Genomic DNA, 24,264 nt, shown 5'->3' with positions numbered 1-24,264 from the left:
TTCCCCGGATGGAACTCAACTAAACCATTACGAGTTATACCTGTACAAGGGGAATTCTGTGTACATAAATCATCAGATGCAGCTGATTCTACCATGATAGGCTCTTCTCATTGTCCCTATACTTGGGATTATATTAAGAATACCTGGGCACACGGTACTACCTATCGAACTCGGAATACCTTGCCCTGTGCACTTCCTTTTATCCATGCATGGAAAGTGGTATGGAACATAACTGTGACAGAAGAAAGGCAATCTAACATACTGCACTGTGAACTCTATACCTCTTGTGATATTTCGCCTTATGCACTCCACATACCAAAACCCTCAGACCCGATGGTTGTGGTGGATATGTGGAGAATGGGCATACAAGAAACTCCCTTCCAAATGGAGTGGGACTTGTTTCCTGGGATGGGTATTACCACCAATGTGGATTTTGCCCACTAGTATATTTCTCATATAGCAGGAGGAAGTACCCAAAGTTGGAGCGATACTGATGATTGGCCACCAGAGCGCATTATAGCCTATTATGATCCTGCCTCCTGGAATCCTGGTGAGCTCATACAAGGGGCACGGGATCCTATTTATAATCTAAACAGAATAATTCGATTGCAAGCAGTAGTGGAACTTGTAACCAATGCAACGGCCCAGAGTTTGAGACTTATTGCACAACAGTTGGATGAAAGTAGAGCCCCATTTTGCAGCTGAAAATGGGAATGGATTATGTACTTGCCAGGCAGGGAGGCCTGTGTGGAGTCTTGAACTTGACAGGGAATGCCTGTTGCTTTAACATTTCTGATAATGGTGAGGCAATCCGTGTGTTGGCCACAAAGATGGAGAATATAGCACATGTCCCAGTACAAACATGGGAAGGATGGGATATGGGATGGTTACCCAATGTCACAGGACTCAAAGGGATACTATTGTCTTGCTTGTTTTTCTTGACAGTAGTGATGGTTTTATGTATGATGCCATGTATCATCTCATGTTTTAGGAGTACAATTAGCAAGATGGTTTCAAATGAAACTCTACCTCATATCATGGCACTATATAGAGCTTTAACTCAGGAAGATCAAGCTATCAAGGACGCTTGGTAGCAAGGTCCTTGAGCTTGAAAGGGGGGATTGTGGCATCTGAATATAGACTGCATTTTTAATCAAGGCATATATTGGCTTATATCTTGATCAGGTAAATGGGCTTAGACTTTCAAAAGTTTCATGCCATGCAGAAACCAGCTGGCTAAGTACTTTGGCAGTTGTTTATCTTCCTGCTCTCCTGAACAAGGGCCTCCCTGATTTATAGCAGTAGCAGGAGACAAGTTTCTCAAAGTTGTAAAAGCTGGAATTACAGGCTGAAGACCAAGGTTACACAGACCCTACATAATTAAGAGTTTGGTAAACAGTAAAATAAAACCATGTGCCTTAAACTTGAGCCTAAGGTCAAAAGGTCAAGAGCACATGGAAAACAAGCAACTGGCTGGAGAAGGGGGGGAAGTGTGAAGAGGGGAAGAGGCTTTTTTCCTATTTTATTTTGAGGCTGTAAACTGTTCCTTCCTTTTTACTTTGAGGAAGTTTAAATATGCTGGCTTAAATGTAATTATGCAAAGGATTTAAGAAATGCTAGATTTATCCTGAAATTAAGTCAGCCAGCCCAGCCCCCTGTCAGACAAGAAGACGCCAATCGAGCACTTATGACAAATGGCTGTCAGACCTTTGTTTAAAGACCTCTAAAAGGAGATATTTCATTGATGATGCATGAGAATATGAACCCGAGGTCTCTGACATCTGTTCAAGATAAAAATTTAAGATTAACCATTTGTTTTAGAAGGCAATAGGGCAAGGGGGGCAAGAGGTGAGCTGGTAATTAAGATTCCTTGTTGAGACGCATGTAAGATATATTAATACTTATTTGTCATTTATAGATGTAACAATATATAGCTCTTTGTGTTCCATATAAGGACAGTAGGATATGAGTGTATTTTTGTGATTGGTTATACCAATCAGCCAATAGGAATTTCAACCAGGCTGATGGGACAGAGGCAGCCATAGGAGGAGCAAAGGGGGCTGGATTAAGGAAATATAAGTGCTGGCCATAATGGCAGGAGGCCAGGCCAGAGCTTGGTAACCATATACCACTGTGCCTCTTATTTATTTGTCTGACAAATAAATTATTATTTTAATTTCTCTGTTGCTGCGTTGAATATTTCATTCCAGCTAAGCGTTAACCACAAGCAGGGTGCTACATGAAGACTTCATTCATTTCAATGAAAATGCACACAGACTATATCCAAAGGAATAGGAACTCCTGCCTGTGCTTTGGAAGGCATCATTAGACTTGTGGATGTCAAATTTGGGGGTCTTTAGACTTCAGTTCTTACCCTTGATCCTCGCCACAAGTCAAACTGCACCACATGGGATATATGAATTCATGTGCACTTGCAATTTACTTTGCACCAGTGAAAAACACTTGGAAGCTTTTGGGTTTTGGTCTATAAATTATCATAAATAAATTAAGTATGCCATCAATTCTTGAAGGGGTTTCCCCCCCCCCCTCTCCAACCCCTGCTGCTGCTGTCAGTGTCTGGCAACTCTATTTACCTGGTAGAATTCAAAGGCTTAGGATGTAGTCAATATGAAATTGAAATAAAGCAGCATGTTTTCAGGCTGTTTGTGATCATTAATTTTTGCCCCTCCAAGTGCATGCACTTAATTAGAAAGAGGGAATTTGCAGCCTTCCAAATGCTGTTTTTGACCACAACTCTCATCAATATCAGCTAGCATTGCCAGCAGCAGTCAGGCATTATGGGAGTTGTAGTCCAATGACATCCAGAAAGAGACAAATTTCCCATCCTGCTTTTGAGGAATAATCATGTGTCATGGGGTGGGCAGGGCAGGATACCTTGTGACTGAACTAGTGGAAACAGAAAAACATATGCTTGATCATAAATCACACAGACAAAAGTGTGAAAGTGATGTTGCATTTATACAGGAGAAAAATATCACCATGCAAACAGTAATTAAAGTTCACATTAAACAGTGGCAACATCCACAACCATAGTTTCCTTTTGCTAAACCAGGTTTTCTAAACTTGGGTCCCCAGCTGTTTTGAGGCTACAACTCCCATCATTCCTAGCTAGCAGGACCAGTGGTGAGGGATGATGGGAATCATAGTCCAAAAACAGCTGGAGACCTAAATTCGGGGAACCCTGTACTAAGCTGTTTATACTAACCTCTAGAACTGACATGATTCCTAACCCATAAAGGTTTTTCTTCTTCATTTCCCACTCTCCCAAACTAAAATGCAGTCCAGGATTTTTGCTTTAAAGCACAATGGGGCGAGGGAGGAATGATTTTCAGAGTAAAAGAAAGAAAGAAAAAGGCCAGTATCACTTTTAATATGATTTCGTTAATACTCGTAAGACTACATCTGTGATCGTGCTCAACTTCTAATCGTGTACAAGCTCTGGGCAAAAGAGATGCATTTTAAATGAGATTCAGCTTTAGTGGCCATTTAATTTCCTTTGAGAAAATTAGTTTTACACATTTCTTCCTCCTGTGTGAAGAATTAAGCTGTGCTGGTGCACTCCCCTAGGCATAGTTCAGAGCCTACCTATAAAATGATAATTAATTGAAAATAATGAGGCCCCAAGGTACATCCTCTAGGCTTTCGTTAGACCTGTGCTCAATATTTGATCAAACTCGATTACACTTAATAAATCCAATACGAAAAAGCTACGCAAACCTTTCCCAACTTCTGCTGAACATTTGAAGTACCGCAGCACCGAGGTGCCCCGGTGCCATTTTCTGCGTGTTGATTAGTGCAAAGGCCAAAGGCTAGTACTTCTATAGCAACTGCCCTTTTGAATGCTGCTTGCAAAACAACATCGATCCATTCTGGCCCTTCACATTTACTTAAAGACAGAGAGTGGCAAATGGAGGTTGCCATTAGGGGTTATATGTTTTCGAACACCTAATGAATATTGCAGCAATAATAAGATCAGCCCGGTCCTATTCCATGCCCTCTGACATTCCACAGATGAAAATAGGGACATTTCTCACTCTTCTACAACTGACCCTCTTTGGACGCCCCCCATTGTTGTGCCCCACCCTGTGCAGGACACAACACACAGTGCCAAGAGTGCCAGTTTGGCCCTGCGACCATGGGTGGCCAGCACCTACATGGGGAATTTTGTGGGTTCTTGGGCAACCAGGACCCCAGGGAATTGGCACCTATGACACATGCCCTCCACTGTCCTGATAAAACCCCTTAATCCCAATTTCGTTTTATTCTTTGGAATTATTATTATTATTATTATTATTATTATTATTATTTATTTATTATTTATACCCCACCCATCTGGCTGGGTTTCCCCAGCCACTCTGGGTGGCTTCCAATAAAACACTAAAATACAATAACCTATTAAACATTAAAAGCTTCCCTAAACAGGGCTGCCTTCAGATGTCTTCTAAAAGTTTGGTAGTTATTTTTCTCTTTGACATCTGGTGGGAGGGCGTTCCACAGGGCAGGTGACACTACCAAAAAGGCCCTCTGCCTGGTTCCCCTGGTTTCTGGAGGTTCCCTGCGCTGGTTCTCGCAGTGAGAGAACCGCCAGAAAGCCCTCAGAGCTGGACCTCAGTGCCCGGGCAGAACGATGGAGGTGGAGACGCTCCTTCAGGTATACTGGACCGAGGCCATTTAGGGCTTTAAAGGTCAGCACCAACACTTTGAATTGGAAGATTTACAAAAAGAAAAACACACAACAAAAAATCAATTTTAGAAAGTGGCAAGACTAGATACAAACACAAGACTCCTTGTGCTCCACTCTGCTCCTCCTATCATCCCACCCAGGGCAGCCCTGCCCTCTGCCTGCACTGTGGCAGCAGCAGCCTCTCCTCTCCTGCTCTCCAGCAGCCGCTATGAAGCTGCCCAAGGAGGGAGGAGGCTGGTAGCAGAGGCCATGCAGAGGCCATAGAGAGGCAACAGGATTCTCCCTCACAGCTGCCACTGCCTCTGCTGCTCAGGACAAGCACCAGCTCATCCTCCTCCCCGAGCCTGACAGCAGCAGCACTGGCATAGAAAATAGGGACATTGCAGGATCAAATCAGAAGCTGGAGTGGCTTTCATAATTCCAGGGTGGTCGCTAGAAAATTGGAACGCTTGGAGGGTATGCTATTCACCAACCAGTGACAAAGCAGTCGTGTGGAGATTGCTTCCTGCTTCCCTGCCTAAAAGAAAACTCTGCTCCAACTCCCAGTTGGTTGCAGAAGCCAGGGGAGAACACACACACACACAGCAGTGGAGGAAGGACCTTTTGGTAGATTTGGTATTGCTTTAAACACGGGTGGCACTGTGGGTTAAACCACTGAGCCTAGGGCTTGCCGATCAGAAGGTTGGCGGTTCAAATCCCCGTGACGGGGTGAGCTCCCATTGCTCAGTCCCTGCTCCTGCCAACCTAGCAGTTCGAAAGCACTTCAAAGTGCAAGTAGATAAATAGGTACCACTCTGGCGGGAAGGTAAACGGTGTTTCCATGCGCTGCTCTGGTTCGCCAGAAGCGGCTTAGTCATGCTGGCCACATGACCCAGAAGCTGTACGCCGGCTCCCTCAGCCAGTAAAGCAAGATGAGCGCCGCAACCCCAGAGTCAGTCACGACTGGATCTAATGGTCATGGGTCCCTTTACCTTTACTAAGGTGCTCTTTGGGTTGTTGGATCAAATGATGGGTTGTAAATCTTTTAAGCAGGCATCCCTCCATGGGTGAGAAGCTTTTGTGGTTAAAGGTGATTCAGGTATGTAGCAAAAGCCCACATCAAAGTTTTAAAACAGGTCTTGCAATTTATGGACTGGGCCAGTTCCCACATTCCTGTACACTTGATAGCTGATTGCTCAACTCTGGGTGACGTGTAACGCTTTGCGCTGCAATGTGTTCGTGCATGCAAAACACTGACTGCAAGCACTGCAGTCCTCATCCAGAGGTAAGTTTATTTCAACCCATTGGAGCATCTGGACAGTTTTAGATTCTGCTTTTGACGACCTTCTGAGATCTCATTGGAAGTATTACTTCACTTACTTCAACATGTGATAAACCAGCCCTGTCGTGTTCTGTTCATTCTGCCAAGTGGTGCCCTGGACACCCATTGCAAAGCCCTGCCCAGCTGTATAGTCAACTAGATTCCAAGGGCTCATGGCGAAATTGGTACAAGATGAGCATTTCATCTCCATCCTTCTTTTAGGACCATACTGGTTTTTACTGTAGATCCATTTATGAGAAAACACTTTTACAATTCTGCCTCCGACATGCCTTTTCAGACTTGAGTGGCAGTAGTACATACCACCCATTTCTAGCCCCAGATAAATTTGGCTGTTGTTTTTAGTTTGGAAAAAGCTGTGTTTTGGAAAGTTTTTAAAATTGCATGTTCTTTTTTTTAAAAAAAAATAGTAATTTAACTGATCTATGCAGTAGCAGACCAAGTTATTACCCTTGATTTAGCCTGCGATGGAATCTTCAGGGAAGTTTTTTTAAAAAAATCTGCTCAGAAAATGCAGCTAACTTTTCTTAATGCTGATCTTGCCTGTGATAAGGTATGTTGACAGTCCACTATGTGTGTGGTGCTTCTTTGGTTCCTTTGAGATTTCAAGTTCCATTTGAGTAATGGATGTCCCGACAAAGTTCTTTATAGCTGCTTATTTCATTTTATCTGCATCTATCACACCAAGGTAAATTGTACACAAACGCCTTTCACTTGCATTTGGCTGGAAGACACAAATTATCTTTCTTTGTATGTGCATTTTCAATAGCTTGAGTGGGTGGCTTGCGCGCGCACACACACACACATAGACATTGAAGATTTTACCAGTGAAAAATACCTCTTGGACAAAAATACCAAACCTTTTATGAAATCCATTATGTCTTCCCAACAAGAGTAGAGCTATGATAAATACTTTGAGCATTGCATGTACGAAAAGACATTTTATAAATTACTAATCAGGACACAAAACTAGCCAGTTTCAACCTGATTTGTCATCTAATGGTTGAATCCAGCTCAGGCACCCTCACGCATTGTGCTTTGCATATTTCACCCATCTAGAGGTGGAGGCGGCAATAGTAGTGAGTGAGTAAGCAGGAAAGGTGGGAGATTGGCAAAAAATTGCCTCTCTCCCTCCTCTAAGGATGTCTCATCCCCACTTTTGCAATATGAGTGAGGTTCTAAGGTTTTAAACCATCTTGACTATTGAGCTCATGCATTAGATCACAATGTTGCCAAGTGAGAGCAACCAATCAGATAACTGGACGAGCTGATGTCAAGAGCGAAATTTATTCCCAAGGTTACCGTTGATGTTAAAATAGAAACCACACAGAGACAAATGATTACTTAAGATTTTGAGTATGCCTAAGAGATGAGATGTGAAGATGAAGGTGGCAGGAATTAGATAGGGAGGAACAGGGGACTCATCTTGACCTGCCAGGTCTTGAAAGTTTTGGATAGGTGGAGAAGTATTCAGCCATGGGACTCATAGAGTTGTAGAATTGGAAGGGACCACTAGAGTTACCTAGTCCAACCCTGAGATTAAAAGGCTCATGCTCTACTGACTGAGCTATCTCAGGACGGGAGCTATAGAGTCCCAGTTCTGAGGCTGTGGCGCAAGGTGACTGTTCCACTTCCAAAAAGGGACCATAATACATATTTTGTCATGTGACAAAGGTGTTTGAAAGCAGAAGCAGTAAAGGAGACTAGAAATGTTGTGAAATGCTGAAAAGCTACAGAATCATTTAGCATGCTGAATCACTGTGACTCATCTTGAGGATGACTCATTCCCTGTACAGTGGTACCTCGGGTTAAGTACTTAATTTGTTCCGGAGGTCCGTACTTAACCTGAAACTGTTCTTAACCTGAAGCACCACTTTAGCTAATGGGGTCTCCTGCTGCCGCCGCGCCGCTGGAGCACGATTTCTGTTCTCATCCTGAAGTAAAGTTCTTAACCCGAGGTACTATTTCTGGGTTAGCAGAGTCTGTAACCTGAAGCATATGTAACCTGAAGCATATGTAACCCGAGGTACCACTGTATAAGTATTGTATCTGCTTGCAGGCAGACTCATTGTCTCTCTCAGTCTATGTCTCTGTGTGTGTAAGGTGGAGCCTATACTCTATGAGGCCTGTGCTCAATGGAGACTCTGTGTGACTCAGTAACTCTGTGTATGCTCTGAAGCTAGTTTAATCTTCTGTTCGCCATGCTATTACAGTGGTACCTCGGGTTACAAACACCTCGGGTTACAAACACTTCGGGTTACAGACTCCGCTAACACAGAAGTAGTACCTCAGGTTAAGAACTTTACCTCAGGATAAGAACAAAAATCGCACTCTGGTGGCACGGCGACCATGGGAGGCCCCATTAGCTAAAGTGGTACCCCAGGTTAAGAATGGTTTCAGGTTAAGAACCGACCTCTGGAATGAGTTAAGTTTGTAACCAGAGGTACCACTGTATTTGCACATGAGTTTATTTTAACTCAGTAAAGCTTTTATTCTTTTACTGAAGAAGACTCTGCATTATTAATTTACGCTGCACATCATATTTATCCAATAATGCATTATGAAGTAGAGCTGGACATAATCTGAATGCACAGTGTAACACTGAAAAGGAAAGAAAACCAAACCCAGAGCAGTTAAGAATAGGTCAAAAAAAATCACAGAAGGGCAAAAGAGGTATGGTTAAATAAGTGGGCATTGGTGGTGTTTTTCATTTCCTGAGCTAATAAATGTAGCTGACATATCAGCGAGAACAGCATGTGGAGCCGGTTAAGGCCAGTCCATGGGGAGCATCTGTGTGCTGAGTATCACCAAGAACATCTTTAAGGTTTCATAATGATTCCTCTTATCAGCACAGCTAATTAAGCTGGCAGAAATGCCGCTTCAGTTCAGGGGGTCAGCAGCTCACTGTTACAGAAAAGAAAACTCACCTGCAACATTTAAAAAGAAAGAGCTGTCAGATTTGGAGGCCAGACATCTGAGGAAACCATACATACGCGTGTTTTTGAGAGCCTTGCTCCCTTTGTACTGTGGTGTTGACACTGGTTGACACCTCTGTTAACTCTCATTTGTGGGAAATGCACAAAGGAAGAAATGAAACGTAACCTTTGACACTTGTTCCAATGGACATGCAGGAAGAATTCATGACTCTTTCAGCACGTGGCACACACTTCAGCCTTAGTTGCCATGTGCTAAGGTGGCCATGTGTGCAAAGAAGCCTTCTGCTACAATTACAATGGAGAAGGAACCATTATGGTGGGTGGGATGTAGCAGATGAGGTAAGAAATACCCCTCTACTCCCCAGCTGTGTTGCTTCCCTACACACCTGAAAGTACGCACCATCGCAGCTGGGGTATGTGATCTTTCTGGGCATTGCAGCTAGGAAGGAGAGATTAACCCTCCAGGAAAATTGTCCTCCTGAATTAGATTTGTAGAAAGTGAAAATGCTTTTTATAAGGCTAATGTCTCATGGCCAGTGGTGTAGCGTGGGTTGGCAGCACCCGGGGCTACGCAGACGGTGGGAGGAAGGGGAAACAGACCAAGTAGGCATGCACATTCAACTGCCTAATGGCATCCACATCACCCATGAGATCACAGCAGCACAGATTAATTTTAATAATGGAATGCAGATTATTTAAATGTAAGAGAAATGTGGAAACTGCAAAGAGATAGGGGGAAGTCAATTAACATATAAGGGACTCAAACCAGCTTAGTGAAATAGAAAGAATGTGACGGTACAAAAGAAAAGAAAAGATGGAATATTAAGGTAATGTCTTTCTAGGAATTTTGGGTATAGAATATTCAATATGGTTCGCACTCTTTAAATAATTTTGTGTATTTGACAAATATATATTTTTCTTTTATTTTTCTTTTCATGTTTTCTTCTATGTATCATTTTTCTTTTTTGTATATGTGGGTGAAAGGATTAATTTATTTTCTGTTTTTTGTAAAAAAGAAATAAAGATTATAAAGAAAAAGGAAAAAGAAAAGAAGAGTCGTTTTGTTGTCTGGGGATGTCAATTCATGGTTTGCATGGAGAAGCCCTTTTCAACAGAGCCCAGTGACAGAAGCACACGGCTGTATTGAGTCAGCACCAGGTGTTGAAATTTTGCTAACAAATTTGAACCCAGGGCAGCTGTCCCTGTGCCCCCATCACCACGTTATGCCACTGCTAGTGGCCCAGATGTTTGTGTGAGCACATGCAGATGTGCGATTGTGGTTTCTCCTGTTTGCAAATGTGCCCACGATTCCCAAGAATCAGTGGGCGGCTCCTGCTGTAAAACAACTATTTTAAATGAGCCGTCACCGAGGGTTCAAGCCTCATAAGCCTCAGAAACCTCTTCCAAACAAAACTGCTGTTTGTTCTGAAAACATCTATTAAAACTTGGCTTGTACAACTTGTGACTCATCACACTTAATGCAGCCCATCAGGGATGGAGGGTCGTGCTCCACCTACTCACCCACCCAGCCCCATGTCTCAGGACTGCAAAAAAAAAAAAAAAAGGTTGAGGCTCCGTGAGGACCCAAATGTATTACAGAGTTGTCCTCAGCATGTTGGGCTACAAATGATACAGGATAATTTCAAATTACTCACCTGACATTCCCTAAACACACACCCCTTTGAAGCTACGTTGTGCTTTCCTAACCCTCACATCTGTGTCAATATTCTTTGTTTAGACGTTTCTGTCTGGAAATGACCATTTGGATTACATAAAGCAGCAACATAATACTGACCAGTACCATAACATTGGGGGGGGGTGTTCCCCCCACCCGATTTAAAGAGATCTAGCACATTGAGTCTGGTGCGGAGATCTTAAGAAACATAGCCCGTGTGATCACACAGGTGAAATGAAAACAAGCGCTGCTATTTTTGCTTCTGTGGCAAAGGTTTCTGCAGCGCTGATGGGGTGCTTAGCAGATGCAATGCCAGAGGCCCACCTGGCTGAACAGTAAAGCTCAGATTATTCATATTTACTAAGACATTTTTCAGCTTCAGCTATCCTGCCATCTCTGGTGTGTCCAAATAATAATAAAAAAATAGTAAGGTAAAGGTAAAGGTACCCCTGCCCGTACGGGCCAGTCTTGACAGACTCTAGGGTTGTGCGCCCATCTCACTCAAGAGGCCGGGGGCCAGCGCTGTCCGAAGACACTTCCGGGTCACGTGGCCAGCGTGACATCGCTGCTCTGACAAGCCAAAGCCGCACACGGAAACGCCGTTTACCTTCCCGCTAGTAAGCGGTCCCTATTTATCTACTTGCACCCGGGGGTGCTTTCGAACTGCTAGGTTGGCAGGCACTGGGACTGAGCAACGGGAGCGCAGCCCACCACGGGGATTCGAACCACCGACCTTTCGATTGGCAAGCCCTAGGCGCTGAGGCTTTTACCCACAGCGCCACCCGCGTCCCTCAAAAAAAAAAAATAGTAGTAAAAAAAATAGTAGTAAAAAGATAAAGATAAAATGTTTTTTTTTGACTGGTCAGTTCAATTCAAAATGTAAAATTCAGTATCCATGTTTCATTCCCACCAACTGATTCTTCTTAGTCCTCCCCTTATGTCTGCAAGGTTATTAAGTTTCACTAACAGTACTGAACCTTTGTGGCCACTGCTCCCTTTCCAATGCAACCCTTTAAAGCCAGGAACCTGAGGCCCTCCAGAAGTTGTTGGGATCGCAGTCCCTTCAGCCCCAGCCAGCACAATTAATGGTCAGGGATGATGGGAGCTGGAATTCATCAATGTCTGGCAAGCCACGGGTTCCCCAGACCTGCTTTAAAGTTACAAGAAGCCTGTCAGGTGCAAAAGTGACTCTAGAATCTAAAGTCTTGATGAAGCAACTCTGTATCCCTAGTCTCCATCCCTCTCTTTCTTTTCTTCTTGATGATAGGAAGACTTCTTGCACATCATAATTTCTGCATAGTACTTCCTCTCGGCAATGTCTGCATTGCCTATTCTTTCTCAAGTTGTGCTTTTCAACCCATGACCTGCTTTGGCCTCCATCCTTTAGCCACCCTCCCTGTCAGTCTCCCTAGTACTCCTGTCCCTCCCTGGCCTCTGCCTAAACAGTATGACCCCACCCACCCCCTCCTGAGCTGAAGTTCTGTGGAGGTTTCTTCAGAGCCCCCTCTCTCGGATTTTCCCTAGCTTCCTCTGCCTTTCTCAAGAAGAGAAGAAGAGTTTGGATTTGATATCCCGCTTTATCACTACCCGAAGGAGTCTCAAAGTGGCTAACATTCTCCTTTCCCTTCCTCCCCCACAACAAACACTCTGTGAGGTGAGTGGGGCTGAGAGACTTCAGAGAAGTGTGACTAGCCCAAGGTCACCCAGCAGCTGCATGTGGAGGAGCGGAGACGCGAACCCAGTTCACCAGCTTATGAGTCCACCGCTCTTAACCACTACACCATGCTGGCTCCCTTTTCAACTGCCTTTTCAATCTAGGCTTCCCCAAAGTTCACATTTCTCAATCCACTGCCGATTCTACAAACGTTCTTCAGTCACCTTTAGTTTGACTGACTCACTGAAATATTCGTATCCCACCTTTCTTGCAAGAGCATGTTGACAAGCTCACAATGAAGAGCCTCAAATACAGGACTAAAGCAAAATGGGGGGAGACAAAAAGCAGCAATAAGCATACCCAGTTGGCAGAAAAACCAAGACCCTTGCTCTCCAGAGGGCTCCAAAAATGCCCTCTCAATTAAAATGGCAGGAAATTGGGAAAACTGGCAGCAAAGGGACCAAATGCGGGGAGTCTCAGAGTCTTAGTGCCACTTTAGAAAAGACTCCATCTCAGACGTTCTCACGCCAAAAGTACTTCTATCTTGTCTGAATTAATTTTCCAATGAATAATCCACATCCACCCCTCAGCTACCATACTTTCTGACCTGTTCCCAGTCAGACAATCCCACACAGCAACTACTGTGCCTAGCCTTTGTGAGGCTTTAATCCCAGTCAAACTGACATTTCCTTCTCTAATAGAAGCTGGACTGCAAATATTCCGAGAGCTATGTTCTCTGAGCAGTTGGAATGTTCAGGAATCCATTTGTTGCCAGAGGCTGCACTGGTCGCACAAGGGAAACACAACATAAACTATAAAAATTAAAAGCAGCTGAAATGAATCGGAAAAAGAACTGGCTTCTTTAAGAAATTGAGGTTTTTCAGCCCTAAGGCACATTCCCACATACAGTAAAGAGAAAATATGAGCACAGTGTTCCTTTATGGCAAAGTATTCCATCAGCAATACATCAGAGTCATAATTATTTGGACGCATGGAACATCATTACATGGGTCTAAGAGACCCTTCTTCCCCTAACTACCCCATTAAAGTTCTCCCATAATTATTTCCAATTACCAATTCCTGCTTTAAAAAGTCTTGCATTACTTCTGGAAGGCAGTCTGACTTTTAAAGACATTTGCAGGAAGGAAAATGCAAATCTAGAGAGACAGCAGTTGCAATAAGGCCTTCCTGTGTGTCTTTGCCATCCATATTTGATTTACCAGCCTGGGCTACCTTTAATAAACCTACCTGAGCTGTCGGGGTAAGGGGGGAGCTGCGCCACTTTGGCTGCAGCATTTCCCCCTTCCCCCTTTGTTTTGACAGCTTGGGGGAGGCTTCGGAGTCGCGGGCAGGTGGCGCACCGAATGTCCACCATGGGCAGCTTACTCGGCCCCCGTGGGCGGCTCGCTTGGCCCCCGGCTGCAGGGCGCGTGCACCTGAGCAGCTATCCCAAACCTGGGAGGGCACCTTCTGTGCCATGCCCCCCTTGGGAGCGCGCCCACCCTGAGCATCGCGGGCATATCCTCTGCCGCTGGTTCCCATATGTTCCTGCAGAACCTCACCTCACTGAGAAAGAGTAATTGTCTGAGTTTCCCTGCTTCTGCCTGAGAGGGAGATACATGCTTCCACAGGCGGTGGCTGGATTCAGTGGGAAAAGAGCCTGATCAGTGTTGCCCCTGCCCACCCGCCGCCCCCAAGGCTGATGCAGCTGCAAAAGAATGGCTGGCCATTGTGACGTCATACCGATGCTGTCTGCCTGAAGACCGACAGGCGTATAAGCCTCAAACGGATAATGGCCAACTTAAAGGAGAAATTGGCCACCGTGCCTTCCTTCCCACAGATGCTGATCACCTGCCAGAAAGAGAAAAAGACACCCTGTGCCCTTATTGATTACGAGAAAGATGCTGCTTTCAACCCACAGCAGATAGGGGCGTCTGTCACTTGCAGTTATTTTTATTGATCATAGTTTAGTAATTATTGTATTTGTTAAGAGTGAATTTCTGCTTATTTGCTGTTGTTTTGAGAGTTAATTTTATTTTGTACTGTTATGTTCTAATATTACTTTATTTGATATGTCGTTACATTTTAAAGTTTTGTTTTATTATGACTTTTTGTATTAGTTCAGATTATTTTAAGGCGCACATTCTTTGTTGTATGTTTTGTTGCTGTACATCGCCTTGTGTATCGTAATATAGAGAGGCAATATTCAAATTAAAAGTGAAGTGAAATCTTCTTTCTTTCTTTCTTTCTTTCTTTCTTTCTTTCTTTCTTTCTTTCTTTCTCTCTCTCCCTCTCTTTCTCTCTCTCTCCACACATCAAATGCAAGTTTTCCCTCTACTCAGCCAGGTGCAATCATACACCACCCTCATCAGTTGGCTGCCAGGAATAAAACAGTACAAACTTATATACGACATATACATAAATTATAGCAACAGTGAAAAACTGTTAAATGGGTCCGAATTGTACTCCTCTTTCATGTAATTAATAAAAGGGGACCAGAATCTCTCAAATCATTCTTTGCTTTGCCTGCCTTCTCTTAATCATACCATTTCAGTGAGTTTTGACACTCTAGCAACATTGTCTATTTCTTCTTCCATCGGAATTACTTCAGCATGCCATTTAGCCCCAACCAACATTTCTTCAGCGCTTCATCAGAAAATCTTCTTTCAAAATTTCAGCTCGGATGTAGTTTAATGTGTGTCTAGATCACAACTCAACATGTCTTGAAATGGGAGAGAGTGGAGATGTATTTTTCCAATGATACATATTAACCTTATTACAAGATTGGGGGAAGTACGGTACATTTATGTTGTCTTCAGTATGTACCAAAGGATATGAGGATGAATCCTGAACATACAGGGCCAGAGTGTGAAACCTGTGCCTCTCAGATGAACTCCAACTCCCATCATCCCCAGCCAGCATAGCATGGATGAAGGATGATGGGAATTATAGTCCAACAATATCTGGAAGACTACAGGTTCCACACACATATGCCAAAGCTTCATTAAATAAGACATTGGATGGTGGAACTAGAGGGACAGTAAGAAGCCACAAGGATGTGGAAATAGCATTTTCAAGAGCATACTGCTTGTATTTCGAGGTTTCCCCTCCCATAGCATATGAGATTGCTGCAACAGAACTATGTAATGACTCCACTTTTAAGGGAGTGAACTGCATGTGAATATCCAATTTTTGTACCAAGTGCAGAAGCGACCATTTTAGTCCCCCGAAAGGTGTCTTTATAATGAAAGCTGCTCAATACACTTTAGTATAAAAGCTTTTAGTTTTTCATGTTGGGGAAAAAAGAGGTGCTTTCATGTAGAAATGGGATGCAATGCTGTGTTGGCCTTGCCCTGGAAGAAGAAAAAGTTCAGTCTTTCCGTATCCTTTCAAGCACAGAAAGGAAGAGAAAATTGAAAACATTGAGTTGTATCCCCAGGTGCTTCAAAAGCTAGACACAGACCCATTCAGGGCTGCAGAGCTGGAGCCCAATTTATACCAGCAGAGAAGCTACTCCATTATGTCTCTTTAATGCTTTCAACATACAACAATGTGGGATGGCAGAAAGTCTCAAATACTTGGAAGGGCAGGGGAGTAAGGAGAAATGATAGAAACCGTGAAGGTCAGATGTCGTTCTTTCTGCAGCGTTCATTGTTCGTTTGCAATCCTGCTTTGGGAGGCCGGTCAGGAATCGGATCACAGCACTCTCCTTTACCAACAGACATTTTAGCGCAGAATTCTCAGTACAGTACAAACAATCCCAGCTGTATTTCAGCCAGCTTTACGACTGAAGAAAGAGAAGACTCCACTTGTCAAGTTTTCGATTTAAAGGAAAGGTGCAAATCCACAGGACGAGAGGCAACAGCGATGTATCACACACCACAAACTCTGGCCAAACCCACAGAGTACATTGCACTCCCTAGCTAACTGGTTGTACAGGTACGGTTCTGTAATGAATTCCCATTATAAGATTTCAAGTCAGTTTTCACCAATCACATAGAATTTCACTGGAAAGAAAGGGGTTAAAGCATTCAAGCTGTGAGCATGCACTAGTTTTATTATATAGCAATTCTTCATTGTAACTGATAGGTGTAAACTGTTTCATTATTATTTGCTGTTGTTTAATTTTATTATTTTAATGGATTATTGAATATTGCTTTATTGGAAGCCGCCTGGAATGGCTGGGGCAACCCAGATGGGTGGGGAATAAATAAAATAAAATAAAATAAAATAAAAATTATTATTATTTAGCACCAATGTATTTTTCTTATAATGTGTGTGCAAATAAAGTAGCTTTTCTAGGAACTTATGTATACTTATAAACTGAACTAAATGAATTTTGTGTATGTGTGTGCACTCACACATACCATTAATCGTTTTAAAAATAAAAGTTTACCTCAGAAACAAGCTCATTTCTCCCCAGTGCTACATTAGCAATTGTGGTACTGGTGAAAACTAAATCACTTTCCAACCACCATTGTGGCGCTGCCTCTGTATCAATCCACAGTTCCCTGACAAGCACTTTCCCCCTTTATGGCAACAGCCTTGACAGGATAAAACTGTGATTGTGGATCGAGGGCCCGACCCTGCTATGTGAAATAAATACACAAGGACACGTGATATAAGGTTAATGGGCAAGAAAAGGCCACAACTTTATTGATTACAGCAGTGAAAAGGTATTGGCTTAGGCATTGGATGACTATAGGTGGTGGGTTTATTCAACAGTAGGTGGAGCCTGTTGATGCTCATCCAACTATAGGCTCACCCCCTGATGTCACCGAGGGTCGTGCCATGGCCTCCCGCCAAGCAGGCATCGGACGGAATACACGACCACCAGATTCCTTTAACGGAATAACCCACGGTAGATAGCATAGGCGATGGCCACACCTAGCCCTTGACACAGCACAACACATGAATCCAATGCCTAACCTACCCACCAATACCACAAAAGTTGTGACGATTGCTACGAGGTAGGCGAAAAAACCAAAAGGCCTAATGCCAAATGGAAAAATTCCTACCAGGCCCCCCAGCCAACCAGGGCGACCAACCTAAGGTCCATAGCAAGGCCAAAAACCTATACCCTGAGCTAAATGGGAGTGGAGGGTGGGTGACTCGCTGAGGGACGACGACGAATGAGGAGGCGGAGCTTGCACCACAGCATTAAGCTGCTACACATGCCCCCCCGGAGGCACCTGGTTGGCCACCTCCGGTGGGCGTGGGCGCCAGCCAGGTAGGAGGGGAGGGGGCTAATGCCCCCTACCAGGGGCGGAGCTCGGTCTCCCGCCCACAACCACTCCCCTCTCTTCCAGGGAGGAGAGTCTTTATATCGGTGGACACACCATTACATTTTCTAGGTAACTATAAGTATGCAAATGGCAGAGGAGGGCTTGGATTCTCATCTTTTGTGAAAGCTTTAGACTGCAAAATGGGCTGTAGACCAGGCTTCCTCAACCTCGGCCCTCCAGATGTTTTTGGCCTACAACTCCCATGATCCCTAGCTAGCAGGACCAGTGGTCAGGGATGATGGGAATTGTAGTCTCAAAACATCTGGAGGGCCGAGGTTGAGGAAGCCTGCTGTAGACTATGAAAACCCTGTGAAAACCCTTCAGGACAAATGAACTATTCAGATCAGAATATTTCCAATGGATTGAATATACACCGAATGATCCCGAAAGGGATTCCTCTCCCACATCTTCTATGTGTGTACGTGTTTGGAACGAATTAACCTAGTGAAAGAATTATGACCTTTTCGAGAAGTCGGCACACACCAGTAATGATGTGTTGCAAATCATGTACCATGGAAAAACTGTATATATAAAGAGTATTTGGGAAGCCATTTCCTGTCCCATTATTTGTGGTTTGGGGTCAAGCTTCAGGTGCGTGGAAATTTCTTTCCAAGCAGTGTTTGTCATTTAAAGATAGAAAGCTGGAGAGCTGGAAGCTGACTTTGCAGGAAGAACTGGATTTGCTTGCTGTCACTCTGGCACAACAAGTATAAATCTTAGCTCGGGGTGGATACGGGTGGGAGAGATGATATCTATTTTCCTTTACTGGTTCTTCCTCACTTCACTGTAAATCCTTTCTGCTTGGGGAATGTTGTGTGGGGGCTTTAGCAACAAAGTAAAATGTAAGATTGGATTAATAACAGATAAATTAATAGGATATGAATTTGCTGAACTAATTCTTAAAAGGGATACAATAACGGGAGATGTGAGGAAGTCGGGAAAATAAGTTAATGGAAGATTAGAAACTAAGAAAGAGGGAATTTTCTGTTTTTTGTTAGTATATGTGTTTTTAACTTCTTTTTCTCTTTCTTTTGATGTGTTCAATGTTTGTATTTTTGTATTATTGCTTTTTTGTGATTTTGTACTTTCTTTGTCTTGGTATATTTTCTTGAATGTTTTTCTATAGTGAAAACTTAATGAAATATTTATTTTAAAAAAGGGAATGTTGTGTGGCATTCAAAGGAACGCTTATGACTGAACAGCTACTTTTAAAATCGATTTGCTATACCCTCTTTCTAATTGGACGGTGGCCGGCTACCGCGCAGAAATTCTGCAGAGGAGAGATAGCAGAAATTGAGAAGGGCAGTGAGTAAAGATGGAGACAAGAGTAAAAGGAGATGAATTGACATAAATGCAGTATCGTAATCTTATTGTTTCACTTATTAAGCACCTTATACACCTTATACCTTATAAGTCTCAAGGCGATTTACGACAACCGGAACAATACAAGTCAAATATCCATAAATTATATCTAAAAGTGAAGAACGCAAGCCCCAAGTCACAGGAATAGACCAGGTAACAGGTCCAGGGGCAAGGTCCTTAAATGCCCTGGAGGTGGACCTGAAGGAAGCCTACCTGCTCCATCAGGCCTACCCCCCCCCCAAGGTCAACCCTGCGTCCAACCCTGCCTGCCATTGGCCAATTGGCTTGGATCCAGCACCTGATAGGCGAAAGGGGTGTTACACCCTCCTCAACAGCTCAGATGGGTTCCCAGTGACCAGAAACCCCTCATCAGGTCCTGTGGGGAGCAGCCTCTGGCCCCCAATGCCGCCACACCCGGAAGGCGAGCGGACTTACAATAATGGGAATGGTACAAGTCAAAGATCCATAAATGATGTATGAAATTTAAGAATGCAAGCCATGGGTACAGATCATACAAATCATTCTCAATACATTAGTCATCAGTTAAGGAACTTGGGCTCCGTTTAAGCTAGAGGTGGAAAAACAGGAGGTTCAGCTGGGGAGAGGTCTATTGCATTTGGGATCTGCTTTTAAGCTTCCCCCATTGGTTGGCCACTGTGAGAACAGGATGCTGGACTAGATAGGTCATTGGCCAGAACCAACAAGGCTCCTCTTACTTTCTTAAGTGTGCAAACCTAGGCATTTATTGTGCTTTGGGATATGTTGGTACAATGGGAAGCAAGAGTTCAAAGCAAGCAGGAACACTTGGTTTTGATATTGAATTTTTACATATTCGTAACCCACCCTGGGATCTTATGAGACAGGGCAGGAAATCAATCAATCAATCAATCAATCAATCAATCAATCATAGAGTTGAAAAGGACCCTGAGGATCATTTAGTTCAATGCAGATATATGCAACTGCCTCCTATGGGGATTGAACCTGCAGCTTTGATGTTATCAGCACCATGCTCTAACCAACTGAGCTATCCATGAGACATAATAATGTAAAAATTAAAATTGACCCTTATATTTAAGTTTAGTTAAGTTAAGCAGAACCACAATAGCAATGAAATCAGCAAACATTTTACAAAGTAAACCACTAGGCACATGAATAATCTTGGTACACAGACTGTTGTCGACCTCCTTCTGATATATAATGCTTTTCAGACTCTTAAAAACAAACACACCCAATCAATGTATCCCGAGCAAAAATATATAGGCAGAGGGAAAGATGCATGGCTTAGCATATGTTAACTGCAAGGTTAATTGACCACAGCAGCAAGGTTAGTTGCAGTGCCTTCAAGGCTCATTATAGCTGCACATGGAAAACAGGCAGGCAATCCAAGCCATGGTTAAGTTTTCTTTGCTTGCCTCATCATATGGGAACCCTGGGTGATATGTGTGCCAAGGCACTTAAGACAAGTGCCTTGTTTTTCCAGGGAGCAATTTAAAGGCATAATTGCTCCATTTAAATGTTTTGCAGGTAAGACTGTGCTGCTAACAAGAGATCTGATGCAGCGGCAGCTGTGTGTGTAAAAATAACAACCCTATACACATTTCCATGTGACCAGCGTTATATCTGATTCCCCCACCCACAACTCCCTTCAAAGTGCTACTGACATCCCCTGAGCTTTGCAGATTAAATCCAATATAATATTTGGCTAGATTTACAACTGAGCCATGGGCCAAAATATCTCTTATAAAACAGCACTCTACTTTTTATTATTTTTGCAATAGGGAAAGGCTTCTGAATGTCTAAAACATATGTAATGGATGTAACACTGTTTATCTAACCTTTCCTAACCTATTGCTCTTCACGCTATTGGAAAAACCTTGCTGAAAAAGGCCTTTCTAAATATTTGAGAACAAATCACTTGCAGAATGTCCTGGAAATCACTTCTGGCTAAAATGTGTCTTCACAGAGCTGTTCATATTTCTTTGAAAGAGGGATTGTGATGGGGTACATTTCTATCTACATAATATCTGAAGGATTATTTCTTCTAGGAACAGTGGTATTTTTCTAGAAAAAGAGGGGCCAGAACTCACCAGGAATACCTCCTGTTAAGTTGTGGGTGAACATATCAGACGACACAGCGATTCTTCAATCAGCTCTTATAGAATCATAGAATCATAGAGTTGGAATAGACCACAAGGGCCATTGAGTCCAACCCCCTGTCAAGCAGGAAACACCATCAGAGCACTCCTGACATATGGTTGTCAAGCCTCTGCTTAAAGACCTCCAAAGAAGGAGACTCCACCACACTCCTTGGCAGCAAATTCCACTGTCGAACAGCTCTTACTGTCAGGAAGTTCTTCCTAATGTTTAGGTGGAATCTTCTTTCTTGTAGTTTGGATCCATTGCTCCGTGTCCGCTTCTCTGGAGCAGCAGAAAACAACCTTTCTCCCTCCTCTATGTGACATCCTTTTATATATTTGAACATGGCTATCATATCACCCCTTAACCTCCTCTTCTCCAGGCTAAACATGCCCAGCTCCCTTAGCCGTTCCTCATAAGCCATCGTTTCCAGGCCTTTGACCATTTTGGTTGCCCTCCTCTGGACACATTCCAGTTTGTCAGTGTCCTTCTTGAACTGTGGTGCCCAGAACTGGACACAGTACTCCAGGTGAGGTCTGACCAGTGCTTAGAAGTTGCAATAGGTGGGGGGAGGAAGATGCAGGAGGTTACCATGTGGGTGGTTTGTGTGTAATAGGGGGGCGTCGCACAAAAGGAGGGGGAGGCATGGACATGGGGTGAAGGTGAAAACTGGCACAAAGTAGGGCTGTGGAAGAGAAGAGAGAAGTAGCTTCTGAAAAGGGGTTGGGAAGGTGAAAAGCAAACTTAATACAGTTGTACCTCAGGTTAAGTACTTAATTCGTTCCGGAGGTCCGTATTTAACCTGAAACTCTTCTTAACCTGAAGCACCACTTTAGCTAATGGAGCCTCCTGCTACCGCCGCGCCGCCAGAGCATGATTTCTCTTCTCATCCTGAAGCAAAGTTCTTAACCTGAAGCACTATTTCTGGGTTAGTGGAGTCTGTAACCTGAAGCGTATGTAACCTGAAGCATATGTAACCTGAGGTACCACTGTAGTTGCATGAGGTGGAAGGAGGGAGAATGTCAGAGAGGTTGTTGAGCAGAGCAAGCTGGGGTGCAGCCCCTAGTAAGTTCATAAATACTTTGTCATATTTTAGGCAACTTTGTTCAGATGTGTTTTCTGAGCCAAGACGCGGCTTCCTATACTGAAAGCATCCAATCTGTTGACTAGACATAAAATTATCTTGAAAGGTTCTGGGAAACTGGCCATGTTTGATACACTGCCATAAAAGCGAGGGGAAAAAATATGGGAAAAGGATGCTGGGATTACGTTGCATTAGAGCACATTGCTGTTTTACTATTGGTGCTAACTAAATCTTACATTAAATATATATTAAAAATCCTATATCTATAGATATATAGCTAACAGCTAGTATACCAAACCTTTCTTTTTCTTTTTCTTTATGTGGTGGCATTAGGGACCTAGATATTTCTTCATTCAGTGATACAGCTGGAGATTATCAGTTTCCAACTGTATCTTTCAACAATCTCTACTGGGAGCTGGTCATGGGTTTTGGAGATACTCAAACTCAGGACGCAAGGGAGAAACGTGCTAAGAGGAAGGCACGCTTGGCAAATCCACACTGTGATCAACTCCCACCCGGAAACCAATGTCCCCACTGTGGAAGGACGTGTGGATCCAGAATTGGCCTCCACAGTCACTTACAGACTCACTGTTAAAACCGTGTTCATGGAAGACAATCTTACTCGGCTACGAGTGATCGCCAGAGAAGAAGAAACAATTAGCCTTGCATGTAATCTGTTTAACCAGCTTTACAGGCTCGGAGTGAGAAAGGACGGTCTTGTCTTAACCAAAGGACACATCCTTTGCATTTGTGGTGCATTCAGGTTAACTGTGGTGCTAAATGAACCAGGGATGAACTCAGGACCAGAGGCCCAATGTGGCCTTCCATGTCTCTCTATCTGGCCCTCAGATATGTCTCTCCAAAGAGCATACCTCTTCCTTAGCCACACCCCGTACTGACCCTTGAGTATTTCTGCCTGGCTGGAAAGTGTCCCTGAACTCTGATAATGCTTCTTGCATGCCTCCTTGGAGGATAGAAGAGTTGTGTGATTGTATGCAGAAACTTGCCTACTGTAAAAAGGTGAACTTCACCCTTGTTGCTTTTCTGGCTTTTCCCTCAGCCTTCCTGCCTGCTGCCACTGGCCTCTGGTCCTCAGAACAATGCCCAGAAGGAAAAGCGACTTACAGTTTGAGAAAGTCTCCCCAACCCTGAAACAGACAGTGTGAAAGTTGCCATGTGGACATCTCCTCATTCCACCATTCAATGCTTCACCTGAGTTATGGGCCGATCTTGAAGCCCTCATAATTTGACCTTGGCTTTTCATTTGCCCCAAGGTTTCCCCCAACCCTCTGAACACTTATCTGAATTCAGAAGAATGGAAAGACTGCCAAACTGTGGGTTACATCAAAGCAAGTGTTATCCCACACACATAAAGATAAGGGTAAAGGGACCCCTGACCATTAGGTCCAGTCGTGGCCAACTCTGGGGTTGCGGCGCTCATCTCGCTTTATTGGCCAAGGGAGCCAGCGTACAGCTTCCAGGTCATGTGGCCGGCATGACTAAGCCGCTTCTGGCGAACCAGAGCAGCACACAGAAACACTGTTTACCTTCCCACCGGAGCGGTACCTTTTTATCTACTTGCACTTTGACGTACTTTCGAACTGCTAGGTTGGCAGGAGCAGGGACCGAGCAATGGGAGCACACACCGTCGCGGGGATTCGAACCGCTGACCTTCTGATCGGCAAGTCCCTAGGCTCTGTGGTTTAACCCACAGCGCCACCCGCATCCCTGTCCCACACACATACCCCTCTAATATTTCACCAGTGAAAATAAGAATATCCTATTCTAAACCCTCCAACATTTCTCCAGTGGAAATAGGGACGTACAAAGGAAAAGCAGGACATTTGGGGATCAAATCAAAAACTGGGACAGCTTCTGTAAATCCAGCACTGTCCTTGGAAAATAGGGACACTTGGAGGGTCTGCAAACATTCAAGTGCATTCTCCTCATCACTTTCCTTATCACTAAAAGTCTGATATTTGGGGGGGGGGAATAAGTTTGTTGAGTGAGAAATCCAAACCAGTTTCAACTGCGCCAACTGAATTTGCCAGAATGTGACTGAATCCCACACAAAAATAGCACCTGGTACTAGTTGTTGCTCCCCCTGCC

General features: G+C 43.8%; 1 protein-coding gene across 6 annotated transcripts in view; it reads right to left on the bottom strand.

Annotated features, from left to right (window-relative positions):
• Window positions 1-24,264, bottom strand: part of PDE1A (phosphodiesterase 1A) — a 156,158-nt gene that overhangs the window by 46,084 nt on the left and 85,810 nt on the right. Inside the window, exon 1 of one of the 6 annotated variants that reach the window (XM_083496399.1) lies at window positions 13,851-13,992. The exons of 4 other annotated variants lie outside the window; for them this stretch is intronic. In XM_083496399.1, the coding sequence (XP_083352525.1) occupies window positions 13,851-13,909 (59 nt within the window). In that variant the 5' untranslated portion in view covers window positions 13,910-13,992. Of the gene's footprint in view, window positions 1-13,850; window positions 13,993-24,264 lie in introns of those variants that run through there. One more of the 6 variants, XM_083496396.1, reaches the window with a different exon arrangement.

Source organism: Podarcis liolepis (assembly GCF_965112155.1).
Source record: "Podarcis liolepis genome assembly, chromosome: 1".
In the NCBI taxonomy this organism is placed as follows: Eukaryota; Metazoa; Chordata; class Lepidosauria; order Squamata; family Lacertidae; genus Podarcis; species Podarcis liolepis.
Note: the sequence above shows the minus strand (reverse complement) of the source record. Positions and strands in the feature narration are given on the sequence as shown.